Source organism: Onychostruthus taczanowskii, unplaced genomic scaffold, assembly GCF_017590055.1.
Source record: "Onychostruthus taczanowskii isolate IOZ18803 unplaced genomic scaffold, ASM1759005v1 scaffold38, whole genome shotgun sequence".
Taxonomy (NCBI): Eukaryota; Metazoa; Chordata; class Aves; order Passeriformes; family Passeridae; genus Onychostruthus; species Onychostruthus taczanowskii.
This window is the reverse complement of record NW_024501237.1, coordinates 9,022,588-9,040,419: the sequence shown is the minus strand read 5'-3', so window position 1 is coordinate 9,040,419 and position 17,832 is coordinate 9,022,588. Positions and strand designations below refer to the sequence as shown.

At 42.7% G+C, this 17,832-nt stretch overlaps 1 protein-coding gene across 1 annotated transcript; it reads right to left on the bottom strand.

Moving 5' to 3' along the window:
- Positions 1–7,617: 7,617 nt before the first annotated feature.
- On the bottom strand, positions 7,618–17,482 carry PCDH18 (protocadherin 18). The gene is made up of 4 exons (XM_041412144.1): positions 14,575–17,482; positions 13,544–13,629; positions 13,252–13,415; positions 7,618–9,179 (listed from the first exon to the last, which is right to left on the bottom strand). The coding sequence occupies exons 1-4, from the start codon at positions 17,056–17,058 to the stop codon at positions 8,506–8,508; spliced, it is 3,408 nt and encodes a 1,135-aa protein (XP_041268078.1). The 5' UTR covers positions 17,059–17,482; the 3' UTR covers positions 7,618–8,505.
- Positions 17,483–17,832: the final 350 nt, after the last annotated feature.

The following is a 17,832-nucleotide window of genomic DNA, read 5'->3' as shown; positions in this document are numbered from 1 at the left end:
GCTGGGTTCAGAACTGGCTGGGTGGCCGGGCCCAGAGAGTGGTGGTGAACGGTGCTGCATCCAGCTGACAACCAGTCACCAGTGGTGTCCCTCAGGGGTCTGTGCTGGGGCCCAGGGATCAGTGCTGTTTAATACCTTCATTGATGATCTGGATGAGGGGATTGAGTCCACCACGAGCAAATGTTTAGATGACACCGAGCTGGGAGTGAGTGTCGATATGCTGAAGGGTAGGAGGGCTCTGCAGAGTAACCTGGATAGACGAGCCTAATCAAACAACATGAAGTTTAACAAGTCCAAGTGCTGGGTCCTGCACTTTGGCCACAACAACCCCCTGCAGTGCTACAGGCTGGGGACAGAGTGCCTGGACAGTGCCCAGGCAGACTGGGACGGGTGGGTACTGGATGGCTGCTGACTGAATGTAGCATATGGAGTAATAATTATCAGAGTGATTAAGGTTATGCTCTCCAGAAGGCCCTATGGGAATAGCACAGCTGAAGGGAAGACAGCCGGAAGGTGGAGAGAGGCACTTAGGAGCGCAGAGAGTCAGTCAGAAGTAAGATTGTGATTGGCTGAAGGAATGCGTGGATGCATGGAAGGAGCTGATTGGATGGTAGAACTCCTGGACAGCAGCATGTCAGCTGAGCCAGCCAATGGGTGCCTTCTTTCTCTTAAGTTCTGTTAAGTCTCAGTTTGTTTGCAGTTATGTCAGGTGAATATTAAAGGTATCATATATATATTTATCTACAATAAAGGGATCTCCTTTGGATGCATAAGGTGGTACATGTCGCTTTCTTTCCCACTGCTACAGCTGAACAGGAGCAGTGATGTTCCGTCAGCAGCCAGAACTCCAGCAGTGTGCTCAGGTGGCCAAGAAGGTCAATGGCATCCTGGCCTGTATCAGGAATAGTGTGGCCAGCAGGACCAGGGAAGTATGGTACTCAGTGCCACGGTGTAGTTGACAAGGTGGTGTTAGGTCATAGGTTGGACTTCATGATCTCAAAACAATTTTCCCACCTAGTTAATTCTAGGATCATCTGATTATGTGGTGTTTGCTTAAATCTCCATGATGACCTTAGGACAGTCAGTTGCTATGGAGGAGATGAATTTTGCCAGGCAGGTAAAATTGCAATTGAAAATACTATTTTGCACTGAATGATTGTCTTGGGGATGGTTTGTGTCCCACAGCTATTTTTTGTGCCTGGAATTGTCACTGTAACTGCCACTACCACCCCCCCCCCCCCCCACCTACTCACTCCCCCCACCTCCTGTCTCATGGCTCAGTAATATCATGATGGGTGAAGGGCGGCCCAGGATCCTAAAGGAGTTGGGGGCCAGGGAATGCTTTTCTTTCTGGTGGGGTGATTGACACAGCTGCCATACTGCACAGTGGGTCTGACCCGGGGCCTTGTTGCTCTGTGCTTTTGGGGTTTTTTCCTTTTAATTTTTTTTCTTCTTCTTCTTCTTCTTTAGGCACTGTGACCAGGGCCTGCCAGCTTGCTTCTCTGCCCCTCTGCCATTTGGGAGCCCAGAGCCAGTGCGTGCTGTGCCAAGAGCCGGGAGCCGGGAGCACTCCCGGGCAGGCTGTTCCCTCTGCGTGGCAGCCCAGACTCGGGACCAGCTGTGGCTCCCTGTGCGAAGGAGCAATCCCCACCCAGCCCTCACTGTTTTCTGCCACTGCTTCAGGGGTCTTTGCTACACTTTAATCCAACATCCCGCATCTGCCCAGATCCCACTGTTCCTGCTACCACTTTGGTGTTAGTGCTCCACTTTCATTTGCCACTGCTGTTCCAGCCCACTGTTCTGAGGCAACAGTCCAGCTCACCACCTGGAGTGGCACTGAGACCGGCTGCTCCCTGTGACTTTTGCAAAGGGAGCCACCCCCTCTCTCTCCCTATCGCCTGAGTGGTGAGGCGGCCGAGCTCGCGCCACAGCGCCCCCTGCAGGCGCGGGGGAATCATCGCAGCCGCCCCGCCCGGCCGGGAGCCACCAGCGCCCCTGCTGGCCGTGACCGGAACTGCACGGAAGGGGAAAGCGCCCGACGGCCGAGAGAAGGCTGCGGGTGGGTTTGTGCTTCGCTCTGCTGCTGTGCTGCTGCTGCGGCTCTTGCTTTGCCTTGTGATGTCCAGTCTAGTAAAGAACCATTGTTCCTTTTCCCCCTATCTTCATCCAAAAGCCCTGTAACTTCAAAGTTATAATAATTTGGAGGGAGGGGGGTCATATTTTCCATTCCAGCAAGGTCCCCACCTTCCTGGACAGACAACGGTCTCTTTAACTAGGACAATAATTTAGTACAAAAAAAATATTCAAGGTTATCACTGTCCATATTTGCTGTAAAAACTCTGTGGACTCTACATGCAGAGAGCTCTCCTAGACCACAGGAGACAGCACAGGCCTCCCAGTCCCTTTGCCCACCATTGACTATTTATTTTTCACCACAAAATCATTCAGTGTTTTAGTGAGATGAAGGTTATTGGCATCCAAACCATAAAGAGAATGAACAAAATAAAAAAAATTAAGGAAATATTTGAATGAAACAAAGGCTAGGCTTCCTCTCACACTAATTTTTACAGCAATTGAAGGCTAAATGCACAAAACAACATATGTACCTTTTTAAATTGTAGGATCTATAGTACTCACATGCTTTCTGTACAATACATGGGAAGAACTTTGTGTTTGATAGAGGATGTCAGACATGAACAAATCACTAAGAAAAGCAGATTATGGCAGTACGGATTAAACCTCTAGTCTATGGGAAAGATCACCATCCACAGCCATCTCTGCGAGGCCTGCATACTGGACTTGAATTAATAGCAAACATTAAAAAAAATATTTTAAGCTAGAATTTTATTTTTCTTAAATAAAACCCCACCATTATCTCTGGTATCTTCAGGACAAGACCATAGAATCATTCTTACAAAATGCAAGTATATGCAAATACAGTGTATACTTTTGTCTTCCTCTGCACTATGAGACAGCCCAACTTCAAATCCCTTTGTCTTCACAGGAAGCTTCAAGTTCTTTTTAAAATTTCAATCTCCCCTAGCCACTACTCTACCACACAATTTCAAATTTTCCCACTGAAGCTGCTGCCTTTATTTAATGTTTAAAACACACATTTTTTTTCCACAGAGAGTAAAAAGCAAAACAAATGTGGCTTGAGGAGTGATTGGCTGGAAGGGTAGACAATTGCTTTCCAACATCTGGCACAGCATGCATCCCTCCTTTTCCTGTTCCTGTATTTCCTCTGGAGTCCAGTCTTGCATGTCAGTTTGGAGGCAAACCTCCAGAGCACAGGGCTGGGCAATAGATTGCAAAGTCATGCAGTGAAACTGGATGCCTGATGAAGCTTTGAATATTTCTGTGAGCTATAAAACTGTTTGCATGGTCATTTCTCACTGTGTTTCTCACACTGATCCATGGGCAAGAGGCTGGAGAATCTGTGCACTGGTCAGATTGCAGTCTCAATTATTACCCAGTTTTTCCAGAGTCTCCACTGAGTTTTAATTAAAGTATTATTTACCAATTCTCCTGTAAATAGTTTTTACAATATTGTTTAAACACTTACTGTGTGTCTCTTCAGAGAGGCTTTTTTCAGTAGCAGGTTACTTGATCCCAGAATATTGTTTTTCACAAGTGCTCAGACATTTATGATTTACAGCTCTGAGGATGCAAAACATAGCACAGTTGTTAATTACGAATATTTTTATTGATAGAAGTAATTATATTATCACTTCTTTTTTTAGTATTTTATTATTTTATTTATTTATTTATTTATGTGGTTTTTAAATTTATTTATATAAACTGCATTGTGGAAAATGTTGCAGGCCAAGTTTTGTGTGCAGGCAGAGTTTGACCCCGAGATACAGAAAGGAGAGAAATTGTGCCTGAAAATGTAACAGCCTGCATTGTTGAAAAAAACCCCACATGTATACCTGACCTAGTCTCCTAGGTCAGAAGCTATGTTAACTTAATGCTAAAAATGGAGGCTTCCAAGTCCTAATCTTGGGAAACTGAAATCCTCTGCAGGCTGCAGAGAAAGAAATTAAACTTCTTGGCATTTTCTATGAATTCCAATATTGCATTAAAAAAAAAAAGATAAGGAAACTGTAAGGGTTAAATATTTTGTGGCGGCTTTTATTTGATTTCTATTGCAGGGTAGAGAATGCAGTCAAGACATTATTGACAGCCACATCCGCTCAATGTATTTGTCCTAATGGGCACTTAACAGCAAAGTGTGATGCAGCAATGATACAAATGCTTAAACACAACTTAAATAAGTGGTCCAACAACTCTGATCCTTATTTCAGTAAATTTTTTTTATGTAACCATTTCAGAAGTGAATATAAAGAAACTTACATGAGCATGGAGAAAAGTAGTTGTTGAGCATCCATTAGCTTTGTATTTGCTCAAAAGTCTCAGTATTTCCATATATAGAAGGAATGCCAGAACCTCTACCCCATGGAATTGTTTGGGTTTGACTTTAAAGATCATCTTGTTCCAATCCCTTGCCATGGTCAAGGACACCTACCACTAGACCACTCAACCCAAAGCCTCACCATACCAGGCCTTGAACATGTACAGGGATTACCAGTATTGTGGTAAATACCATTTGCCAATTTTCACAAACTTTTCTGTCATTATACCACCAAGAAGGAATAAACTAGTAAACATTTAGGGAAGTACTAGGAACTTGTGTTCTGGGCAGGAAAATCATCGTCACATTTGGTGCTTAAACCACATCAGCAACCCCTAGCTCTTTATTAGTTGTCAAAATGCAGCAAATACAGATTTATTACATATTTTGTTTAAACTGCAACTATCAGTTTTCCTCGTTCTTTACACAGAAGTGATTTGGTGGTAGGGTTTTTATCTGAGTGTACATACACCTATATTAATATTATATAATTTCTCTTATTAATAAAGGAAGCCTGAGCAAAAGAGGAACTCTAAACAAAGCAGGAATAAGACAGCTTTTTCTCTCATTTACTGCTATCCACAGATCTTTTAATAAACTTCCTAACAATAATAAATATAACTCAAACTCCAATACATTTCAGATACAATCTAAGTAAAATTTCTTGCTCCTGGAGACTGGTCTCTTTACATTATGAGATTCTTGCAGCAGTGCACATACCAAATACTATTACTGTGTGTTGGTACAGAAATCCCCTCTAGGAAAATCTTACGTGTTTCATGATATTTGGATGCCAAGTGCCACCAGAGAAATTCACTGCAATCTACTTTTTCTAGAAAGTCTTCTCTGCAAACAATGGCTCTTTAAATCATTGAGACTATCCATGTGACATAGGCCAGCAGGCATAAACTGATTTAAGGGTTTTAAATTTAAAACAGGTTTGAAATCCCTAGTGGATGATATGACTGTGAAAATGAAGCTTATCAGGCTGTCCTGCAAACTTGTAGACAGAAAGCAGTCTGAGCCTGAACGTCTAGTATTTCCTCCTCTAGAAAGGAGGAGAAACAGCTAGCTGCATTTATTCATGGAGGAATCTACACCACTTGGAGGGGAGTTTCTGCTGCTGATTTTGTACACAGACAGCAATGTTTTATCAGGTCAATAAAAATAGTCTACGAGTTTAATAACTATTTTCAAACTACCACCTTGTACATTTTTAACATAACCTCCAGTCACCCTATACACCTCACACACTCTGTATGCCCAGGCTGGAATCAAATAAGCTGGCAGGCATAAGTTTTGTCTTCAGAATTGCTTTCCTGATCCTCCCACTTCTGTGAAAAGTCAGCAGTGGGGAGGCTTAGCCATGCAAGTCAGCCCTTTCCGTGCTGTAGAGGCACTCAAAAAAAGGCATTGGGTGTAGAGGAATTCAGGAATTCAGTGGAGCTTACAATTACACATCAAAAAGTTAGGGCAAGGGAGGATTTCAGGGATGTGCTAGCTAGGTCCAACTAAAGAGATATAAACTGGGAAATTCAGTCATGGCTGGGGTTATTGGGATACGAGATACTCTGCAAACTTATCTATGGGCTCTGCAGGATTAGTTTTAAGGGAAACTGAGTGAGAGAGCCAGGAGGATTAACATGGGGTAAGGGTGAGGGAACTTGGAGAACCAAGCTAAAGCTGGACACTGAAGAAGAGAGAAACTGCAAGGGGAGGGTTGACATGAGACAGAAACAACCTAGTTAAGGAGGAGGAAGTTATGGCCTTGTGAACTTTAGGACTGCTACAGCATGCTGGCTTCAGAGACAGCTTGATGTTGCTGTTCTAAAGCATCAAGAAAACCAGGAGCTGAGAGCAATCCCAGCATGAGCAGCACCCACACTGACAAAGTGCAACCCTACAGAACCTGGACACAGCAGGTTCAGTCAGGTGCTGACAAAGGGATCCATTGTCAGCCCTCAGCATGCCAAGGTGACAAAGCAGGATGAACATCGAGGGACTCCTGTCAGCAGCAGCTGGATATTGGCTGGAGGCACAGCTACAAAGTCAGTCCTGAGTCGACCCTGAGAGCCAGAGGACAAACACTCCTAGAACAGCTGCCTGCTCCAGTCTGAGCCCCTGGAGTGAGGGGGAATGGGACAATGGAACCCAGGTGAGGCTTGTGGGGCCAATAATGCCTATTAGTTAGTAGGAATGAAGAGTAAAAACAAGGAAGAGGTGTCAAATATTTAATGAGGTGTTGGAACTTCTTCCTCTCAGTAACAGACGGCAGCTGGACGAGGCTCAAGTCGTGCTGGCATTTAAAGGTGCTGTGACAAACCTCCCAATGTGAGGTCCTGGTATTTCTAACCAGTAAAAGGATAGCCTGAGCTCCTGACGTGTAAATAAGGTGAGAACCTCTCTATTGTTCAGGCATCAGCAAATGCCTATATAAGTTCAAATGTCCCATCTACAGCACTGTAAAACCAATAAGGAGATTAAAGTTTCCTTTAATCAAAGAAAACAAATTAAGCTCATGCGTGCAACAAAATTTTTGCTTTTTTGGGGTAACATTAAGCAGGAATTTTTCTACCTAACACAAAAAAAAAAAAAAAAAAAAAAAGGAAAGAAATTATACTTTACAAGGGCAATTTTCCAGAACAAATGTATCCGTTTTATGCCCATGTTGACTTGGATTATTCCAACAGTTTTGCACAGTTCTGGTAAAAAAAATATGCATCATATAAAATATCCATCTGCATAAATGCAAACGATACTGGTTTTTACGGCCATCTCCATCTCTTAACACTCATGAAATGAGCACAGGGGGCTCAAAACCCACCCATGTTTCTCAACTGTAAAATCCATTTGTTTGCTACTAAAAAGATCCCCTTGTGCATGCCAGGCTAACAAAAAATAGTTTTGAAGAAAGGAACTAAAAGGATGACATTGACTTTTATCTTAGCAATATTAGTTACATCACCCCCACTATAACAGCACCATAATATAAATGACTTTTCACCGAGCTTCAGGACAGAGAGAAACCCCACTATGGAAGAATAGGATGCAGCCAGAGCAAATGTACCTGCTGGCTTGCCCTTTGCTAGGAAGTTCAAGCATTTTTGTACTGATTTGCAAACAAAAGTCAGGCACACTTACAACAGAGAATATAGCTAATATAAAAATGTAGCTGCTGTGCAGAGGCAAAATATAGCTGTTTTTCTGGAAGATGCAACATTGCTTTTATTTTGGTGTCATTTACAAAGATAAAGGAGTTCATTGTAATTTTTGTATTTACATAAATTCAGAATTCAGCTTGAGGTCGGAAAAGCTGATTTTATTGCTGTCTTTCAAGTATACACTGCTGACTTCAACTGGCTTTGCAGTGTAACAACAGGACAACAAATTTACATTTTTTTGCAGAGATCACAGTGGAAGACCCATCACAGAATTCCATTATTTGATCACTGGGGAAAATACTTATGTGCCAAAGACAGGAAGACACCAGCCTGCAATAATCCATTACTTAAATGAGAAAATTATTCTACAGACCAAAAGTATCAAAATAAAAAAAGACATTTTAGGTTTTGTGGGAGTTACAATTCTTTATTATAAGAATAAAACATTGCAAAAAAGGTGTTGGATCATTTACTGAAACTAACATTTGCATAACTTTTTCAGTGTTTTGAATTTGTATCTGAAACATTTGAAAGAAATAATAAGGGAAAACAAATCCTTCTTCTTGTTTTTTTCTTTTTTTTTTTTTTTTTAACATGCCTGTGTGGCAAGAATGCTCTAAGTTTGACAAGGATGGTACCATCTATATACATTTAGGAAAACATGCTTGCTGTGGGTGTACAAAAATAAAATTTATTTGTTAAATTACACATAAATATAAGATACAAATGTATTTTTAAAATACAGATAAAGATAATCACACTTGCATTGTGTACATATGAAAATACGGTATTTTAATATTCAACATACACAGACACATTTATGATAAATGCAACTAGTTGGCAATGCCAGTTCTCCTCAGTCTATTTATTGTTCTTTTTTTTCCCCCTTCCAGTTTTCCATAAAAATGGAAAAATAGGCTTTTGAAACAACTAGTTCTGCCGGACATCTTGTAGCAGCTTGTTAATTTCTGCCACCAGCTCACTGGCATCCATGAGTTCATGTTTGCCATCGCTGAGGTGGTTGAGCACATTGTCAAAATCATCCTCTTCATAATTCTCCGGGATCTCCTCCATGGCTGGCAGCCATTTGGACGAAGGCTGCGCGCCCGAGTGAGTCCCTAGAGCGGGCCCGTTGTTGGCAGGGTTTTGGAAATGTGTGCTGGCTGCCCAGGCTGCCACCCCTGGTGGATAATTTACATTCTTGGCTGGCAAATGTCCCTTCCTGCGCTCCAACGAGTTGGAGCGATCTATCTCATTGCACTCCGTGTAGGCGTCCAACGAGGGAGGCAGCAGGCGCTGGAAGACACTGCTCATTTCAGAGAGGAGGGAGGAGGTGCAGGTGTCCCCTGAGTCCTCCTCACTCTGGCAGTCCTTTCCAAATGTTGAAAAGCTCTTCTTCTTCTCACTGGTGTCAGCTGCCTGGGCATCCTCCTCGAGGCCCTGGTGATGCTGCTGCTGCTGCAGGTGCTGCTGGGGTGACTGGAACTCCTCCCCAGGGATGAACATGTTGCTTCTGTAGTCAGAAGAGGGAGAGGGCAGCGGCGGCATCCAGCACTGATCGGAGTGGCCCAGGACCCTGCACTCCTCCGTGCACAGGCGCATTGCTGCAAGAGAGACATGAGGAGAGTGAGCACACCCTCCTGCTGCACACAGCGCCTGCACTCACAGGAATTCCTGTCACCAGGACTGAACTTCCCCCAGAGATGTTCTAATCCAGTGTTTGGTTTCACTCTGTGTGTGCAGGAATGTGGCAAATACAAACAGTCTGGTACCTCCATTGCCAAGAACGAGAACAACCAGTGTAGTTCATATAAGAGAGTAATGCAATCTCTTAACTAAGGCTGAAGATAAACAGGTGGAAAAGCAAGCACTTGTGGCTTGAAGCCACATGAACCCTTTGCACCGTTCTAGCTCATTAAAAAATATAAAATAAAAGGAAGAAATTTCTACCTCCAAGCACTCACTTGAGTTTTAAAGAAGTCTTCCACATTCAACAACTGAGGCATATCAGAGCAATCAAGTGAGAATAAATAGACAGGGGAAATAAAGAACAAAGAATAATAACATGCAGAGGGATTTCCATTAAACAGCTCCATTGTTCTGACAATGAAGTGTATGTACAACTCAAAGTGATCCACTGCCATATTACCTTTTTAAATAAATCAGTTAAATTTTAATCTGATTGTAGTCTAAATTTTAGTCTAATTCCCAGCCTGTGTGACCTGGTATTTATACTGGATTTATACTCTCAGGTGCACTTGGAGCTCTGTACCTCAAATTACTGGCCCATGCTGGCTCAGGCCTGGCATAAGGAGGGGATGGGAACCCACTGGATGGGAATCCAGGGCAGCCATGAGCGCTGAAGAGCAAAAGGTAACAGGGCTGCTCTCCCTGCTTGTTGGTTTATTGATGTCTCTCAAGTAGAAGCAGTGAGATGGGGCAAATGACTGTAACCCTGAGTGCTACGCTGGTCCATTTTTATTTGGCCCATGAAGGGGAACTGCAAGGGTCCTTTGCAAATATTCCAAGACGGGACTGGGAATGGTTCCTAGAAGTAGGGACAGGCAAAGCCCAATTTTACAGACCTGCAGAGAGGAATGTGCCAGGAAAGATGCTAAATTTTCCAGCCCAAAGGGAACTGATCATAGGACACAAAGCCTTGCCACAGGCTGTGTGTCTGTGTGCCTGCCAGATATGTTGGAGAAGATCTGGGTGCCGCTGGGGCCCTAATGGATCTGAGTCACCAACATCAAAAGACAGCTTTCAGAAATGACAGACTCTTTGCATTATGCATATTTTGACCGTAAGAAACTCCTGCCCATATCACTTAATGGTTAGATTATCCCACACAGAATAGACTTTCTTGTTCTTTCTCAGCATGTACTGACTGCAAAAGAAATGTTTGCAGTCATGCCCTGGAAGTTTTCCTTGCTCCCTCAAAACATCTCCCATCTGGCTCTGGATCCACTTCGTTTATCAAAAAAATTTTCTGTTGTGGTGTAAGCAGAACTGAACAGAGTATTTCAGTTTTGGATGTACTAGTGATTTGTAAAGTCCTACTCTCATACTGTCAGCACTATATTTTTGCACTATACACAGCCTATCATATTGTTTGCTTTCCTAATGGCCTTTCCATTCCTATGAGTATAAACTTTCTCCATGTCATGCATGCAACAGTATGAATTTCTTCAAGATTACGAGCTTAGACTGCAGCCTGGATATTGCTCAATCTATTGCAAAATAACTGCTGATCCAGGAAGCTTCAAACAAAAAAAGCAAACTGGAATATACCAGTGGCTGAAGTTTTGATACAAGTGACTGAAATGCCTGTAAGTGTTTGTTCCCATATATGACATTTGACTGAAAATGCCCAAGAGTTAGAACTGTCAAAAGACATCTAAGTGATCCATGACCAGTTTTCAAGTCATCCCAGAAGGTGAAGATTATACTTCTCATTAAGAAGATTCCTTTAAGACTCCTTTACATTCATTAGTAGTGAAGTTTGTCTTAATGACAGTTTTGCAGCCATTGTTATCAGGAATGGTTTTGGTTTAAAATAATAAATTCCGACGTTCATGAATATAAGATCAAAAGATACTCTGAAGTAACTGAATGGTGACACAATCTGTCCTTAAATCGGCAATAAATTTTAAAATGTCCAGATGCACAACAGCTCTATTTTTTTTCTCTCTTTTTATTTTTTTTTCCAGAATTTAAATCATGCTGGTTAAGATTTAAAAAGAAAAAGAAACAAGTCTTTCAATGACAGCTGTGGAACTTTCCAATCATGTAATTTGTGGAGTTTTGAGGGACTGGCTCCATTCCTTTCTTGTTCCACCTTAAATAGACAAACTGAAAGGACCTTCCCACAGCATTTTTGCCTGTGTCTAGACTGACAATGCAGAAACCTTTCAGAATGGAGAACAGGAAACCTTCAGGAAGTTTTCTTTTCCTTTTCATATATTGGGATTGTAGATCAATACAGGTCTCATCTGAACACTTTCAACAGAATTTTCTGAAGGATTAAGGCCACACATAGCAATAAGTGGACATCTGGGTGAGACTAAATACCAGTCTTGATAGCCCAACCCAGTTCTGTCTGCACTGAGAGGAGTTTCCCTTACTTTGAATTTAATTAGCCTGGCATTTTTAGAAATCCTATCCTTAGGCTTACTGTTTAGAAAGGGAATTGTAAAAGCTGAAAATGGGTCATGGGCATTTCAGCTAGCTAAGAGGACATCCATTCCTGTCTGCTGGCAGCCCCCAGTTGCTCACTGTAAAGGGATCAGTCTTCCTTGGCAGGAGCAGGGCAGGATGCCAATACAAACACCACTGCACTTCAAGTTACCCAGGCCAACTGAGAGCTCCAGCAGATCCCTCCCTGCCTCCTTTCTAAAGCAGAGGAGAGTATGAGACATGCCTCATGCTAGCTGGCAGAGGAATAAGTAGTAGGAGTTAGGGAGAATGAGGATAAAAATATATTAGAAGTCAAAATTTAAGTAAAATATTCTGAAAACAGAGTAACTCCTCAAGGCCTCTGGTTTTGAGCACATTTGAGGAGGTAGGTGAATGGCTGGGTATGTGATACAAGACCTAACTGGAACAAAACATGCACAGAAAATTTTCAAGTTAAAATGCATACGAAAAACAATTTGAACTTCTGGCATTCTGTCTTGTCTAGCATAACAGCCCTGGTTAATACATGGGAGTCACTTTAGGAAGGGAATGTGCTGCACCACCCTCCAAAGCAAAGGGCCTCCATTTATAAAATTACTTTCCTAAACTCGTTAAATTTATAAACATGGTTCAGTGAACCCTACTGAAATTATCTGGCCCTCTGGTTATACAGAGAAAACTAAATATGATCTGAAGAACAAGATCTAGGGTACAACCAGAGGCTCTATTATTATTAAAGTAATTACAAAATTCTTCTATGTGTACTAAGCATGAATTCCCATGACCTTTTATTCAACTTTTATTGGGGCATAAATTTAAAAGCAATACTTCATACACATGAATATGTACATATATGTTTGTCCTACTTTCACTCTCCCTTTTCTAATATTTTTCTTTTCTGTGCTCTGCCCCTGAATTGTACCTCTTAAGCTCTTGTTTCCAGAAATTAGGGTTGCAAGATTTAAAATATGGGAAATATTTAAAACCTTCTCTTGCTAATCAAGTTCATTTTTCAGTGGGAATAACACTTTTCTTTCTTCTCCATCCATATTTCTAGTTTACGTTCACACTCAATTTCTAAACGGTAAAAGTTTGTGTCATATGGATCAAATCCATTGCGGAAAACCTATCACCCAAATTATAGGTCACTGTATTTTTAACAAAGCACAACTGCCTGGCTTTGCAAAAACATCCACCCAGTCATTAAAAGTCTAAGGACTTGGAGCAGATCATACTTTTAGGAGGAATCTGGAGCCAGCTCATGATATAAGTAACAAAAAAGTAGGCATTGCTCTGGGTAGATTTGCAGCTGTATCTGAGGTTTCATTTTAGTAGATACATCAAGGCTTCAAGTCAATATTTATCATGAAGCAAAGTAAAAAAGGAAGGAAACACAGGACTTGAAAGCTAAAGAATTTTTGCTTTCTCAGTAGTAGTTTTATCAAAGTGACAGCCAGGCAGAACTGTAAATAAACTCCTCAGCTTCCATTCTGCTCTTACCTGCAGGAATTCTTCCATCTGTAAGGAAAAGGTCACTGAATCCTTCCCCAAGAAGTCTGTCAATTGGAGACTCTCTTCCCAAATCATAATCACTGTCTCCAGCTTCACTATCACCCCGGCCACTGTCTTTCAAGCTGAATTTATCCATATCTTGTAGGGCATATCTGTAAAGAGAATTGTGGAGAGATACATTATCTCAAGTACGTTATAATCTACTTTTGTTTAAAAATATATGTCTCTATATTTCTTATTCATGTACACTCATATGTAGCAGAACAAACTGGATTTTTACCTGTAGCTTCGGGAATATTTGTTTCCTCGAAAACTTGGTCTCGGTTGATACTGGCCCTGATGAAGCATCGAGAGAAGCTGGGAAACCTGTGAAAGAAAAGGTGAAAGGACTGATTCCCTGAAATGAAAGCTCAAGCTCCTAGTCATAAAACCACTAATTTGCTTCTCAGGTTTTTTTGTGGTTTATTTGTTCCCCTTTTAAGATTTAATTAAATCAAATTCCTGCACATATTTAATGCAGTACAATAGACTATTTGGTAGTGTAGCATCTGACACAGGAAACATCTGAAGACTCTGTAAAATGAGGAAGTTCAATGCTGTTCATTAGCCTCTGAATTCATAATAATTAATTCCTTAACAAGTAAAACAAGCAATTAAACAGAGGTGGAGTTTTGTTTTGGTTTAATATGTTAGAATGAAGCCTTTAATATTCCAGGATCCTAATTCAAAACAAAACAGCCTTGCTTTACATGTAAAGAATTACCAGGACACAGCTCTCATTTATTTAAGCCATGACCCAGCATTTGCAGTAAAAACTGAGACAGGGAGTCTCAAAGTTTGGGATACCATGCAGCTGTATGTTACTGCAGCTGTACTCAAGTTGTGTCAGAATGTTTTAGTTCTGCCACCCCCATTAATGAAAGAGTTTCCTGGATTGTTTCTGAATATAAATATTCAGGCACCCTTTCTCAGATGGAGCTGTACAGATAGGAGGGAGAGGGAAGGCAAGGAAGAGTGAACAGTTAACCAGTGCAGAGCACTATGTTCCACTCCATTGTTTTGACCTTACAGGGAAGAACCAAGGAACAATGCTATTACCAGTAGATTTAACCCTGTTCCTCAGGGCAATGGAATCTGTTGATATTGGAATAAAACTGAAAAGCTGTGACACCGAAGAGAAATCCATGACACATTCTCATGAGGCATAGACCTGGCTGCCTCTTGCTCTCACAGACTGCACACAGGGTGTGTGTAGGCTTCCAAATGAGTGTCTACATAAATGGATATGCAAAACCAAGGTCGGGACCTTACCTCGACAGCTGGAGTAGCATGGGTGAGTTCCAGGGAGAAACTTTCAGGCACATGGTTCGAGGAGATGGTCACCAGGCTGTTCAGTGATTGGTGGCTGTGGTGGCTCTGCCGGCTGCTCATTTGACCCCTCTCCAGGGCTGGGGATGATGATGGCGAAGCTCTGTGGTGAGACCTGATGGGTAGAGTGCCATTAACTGTTGGCACCAGAGTGATGTCCCCTTTGTGGATCTGCCTGGAGGGACGTTTTGGATGGTGCTGGTAGGTTGATTCGGCCACGCGACAGTTGTAAGACCTGGTGTCCTTTTTCTCTCGATTGCACCTCGTAGCAAAGATAACCATAATAACCAATAACACGGCACATATAGATCCTAAGGATATAATAGTTATCATGGAGATGTCGAGGGAGGGCTGGCTTACCAAAGTTGCTTCGGTGCTTGAAAATGAATAAACATGCTCCAAAATGGTACATTTCAGAAGAGCTTTCGTACTAAGCTGAGGGCTGCCTTTATCCTGGACTATTACCAAAAACTCCCACTGTTTTGCTGGAACTGTTTCAACACTCACATTGATAGAGATGTCACAAGTTTGGGGATCCATCACAAAGATGCTGTTTTCCTTGTCAGCTGCTATGGAGCAGCTGAGTTCAGAGTTCATACCAGAGTCTCTGTCTGTAGCCCTTATCCTGGTGACAAGAAAGCCAATTTCAGCATCTTTAGGGATTGAGATTTCTGCTGTGCTGTTGCGTAGTGCTGGCCCCACGATGACGGGAGCGTTGTCATTTTCATCAATGATGGTGAGTACAACCGTGGTGTTGCTAATGAGCTGTTGGGTCCCTCCATCCCTAGCTTGCACCATGAAGGCAATTTGATTTACTTCTTCATGATCAAAGGTTCGCAGGGCATAGATTGCCCCATTGGAGGGATCAATGGTCACATAGGTGGTTATAGAACTTCCCAAAACTGAGTTTTCCAAAATAGTGTATGTCACCTGCCCATTGTCACCTAGATCTGGGTCTGTGGCTGTGACTGATGTGATGTATGCTCCAGGAGAGTTATTTTCCAAGATAACAACTTCATATCTGTTTGTCTGGAAGCGGGGTGGGTTGTCATTTTCATCACTGATTTGGACAGTAAAGTGTTTCACTGTGGAGAGACTTGGTGTTCCCTTGTCCTCTGCTATTACAGTCAAGATGTATTCAGATCTCTTTTCCCTATCTAGAGTGGCATTAGTTAAGATTAAATAGTTATTTTCATAGGTCTTTTGAAGTTTAAAGTGGCCATGCCCATGGAGCTTACAAACGATCTCTCCATTCACACCAGAGTCCTTATCTTGCACTCTGACCAGGGCAACAAAAGTGTCCAGGGGTGACCCCTCAGAAATGCAAGCTACCTCTTCTCTTTCTGTGGACATCAGATTTAAGTTGATTTCTGGCTTGTTGTCATTCACATCCACAACTTTAATTATAATTTTGCAGTGAGCTGGAATAGAATTTGGCCCCATATCCTGAGCCTGAGCGTCAATTTCATAGGATTTGGTTACTTCATAGTCCACTTGCTTCAGCAGGGTCAGGTAACCTTTTTCTGGGTCTATCCTAAAAGTTTCTATAATTTTGGCAGACACATGGCTGCTAAAGGAGTACACAACCTTCCCATTGGCGCCCTCATCTGGATCAGTAGCATTGAGGTCTATGAGCAAAGTCCCAATAGGGGAGTTTTCCAAGAGCTGGATAATATATGACTGCTGCTGAAAGACAGGGCTGTTGTCATTGGAATCAGAAATGCTGATTTTAAGGAGGGATGACCCAGATCTCTGAGGCACCCCTTTGTCAGAGGCAGTGAGTTGGAGTTCGTAAGTCGATTTCAACTCGCGATCCAGCTCTTTGACCACAATCAGCTCTGCATACTTAGCACCATCAGTCCTGGTTCTCACATCAATGCTAAAAAAATCGTTTGCAGAAAGGGAGTAAGTGTGAAGGGAGTTGTCTCCCACATCTGGATCAAAAGCACTGTCCAAAGGGATCCGAGTTCCTACAGCTGCACTCTCTGATATCTCAATAGGAATCAGAGCTCTGGAAAACTGCGGAGAGTTGTCATTAATGTCCAGCACTTCAACTTCAACATGGAAAAGCTGCAGATGTTCAGTGGGCAGAGTAATCACATCAAACTCTATGGAGCAGTTTAAGTTTTTCTGGCACAGTTGTTCCCGATCAATTTTAGCTCCTATGCTGATTTCTCCATTATCCTCACGGACTACAAGCAAGGGAGAATTTCCCCTCTGCATGGCTCGAAACCGAACTGAGGAAGGGTTAGGCATTTTTAATAAAACATCAGCAACATCCTCCGATAGTCTTGCTATTACTGATCCAACCCTCTGCTCCTCATAAATCCTGTATTTCAAATTCTTGCCCAGCACAGCATTATTGCAAGATATTATCATCAGTGCAAAAATGAATAAAAAGTGCATTTTACCGTCGATTCGATACATTTGTAAGTTTATGCAATTAATTTCTCCCAATAAGTTAAAAAGCAATTATTTCGCCTTCCTTCGGTACCTTAAATCCAAAGCACATCTGGTCCTTTCCAGCTTGAAAACGCCTTTTCTAGCCAGCCAAGTATGAATAACTTACAGATCAGAAAACTTTTGGCTTTTTTTTATACACACCGTTTCGGGACATCCAGATACAATCTGCAAGCAATCCACGCTTTCTCATTTGACTCAGCGCTCTTCTTCCAGGCTGAGATGCTTCGGGGCAGCGTGCTCCTCTCCCACCCTCAACATCCAGGGACGGCCGGGAGCCGGCGGGATGGATCTGCAGCCCGTCCTCCCGTCCTTCTCCGCACTCGCCGCCGGACTGAAGGGCCTCCCTCGCCGACTCCAGCCTAAATTCCTCCGCAACTTCACTCCAAGTCCCCAGACAAAGCTTTTGCCCGGTCCGTGCTGAGACCAGTGCAGCCAATCAGCCGGGGAGGCGAGAGGAGGGGAGGGGAGAAAAGGGGAGGGGAGAAAAGGGGAGGGGGCCCGCAGCCCGGCGCGCCGCGGCGGGGGGACCGGGAGCGAGGGCGGCCTCTCGGCCAGCACCCGCCAGGGATGGGGGTTGGGGGGTACAAATGACTAATGGGCAACTTTAAATCAACGTCTCTGCTCCCCACCCCCCGAATTTTCATGGCAATTCCAAGCGGGGTTTTGTGATTTTAATTCCTCCCCTTCCTGCCACGAGAAATGCGATCGCACTCTTTATTTACATACTTTAGGTTACCC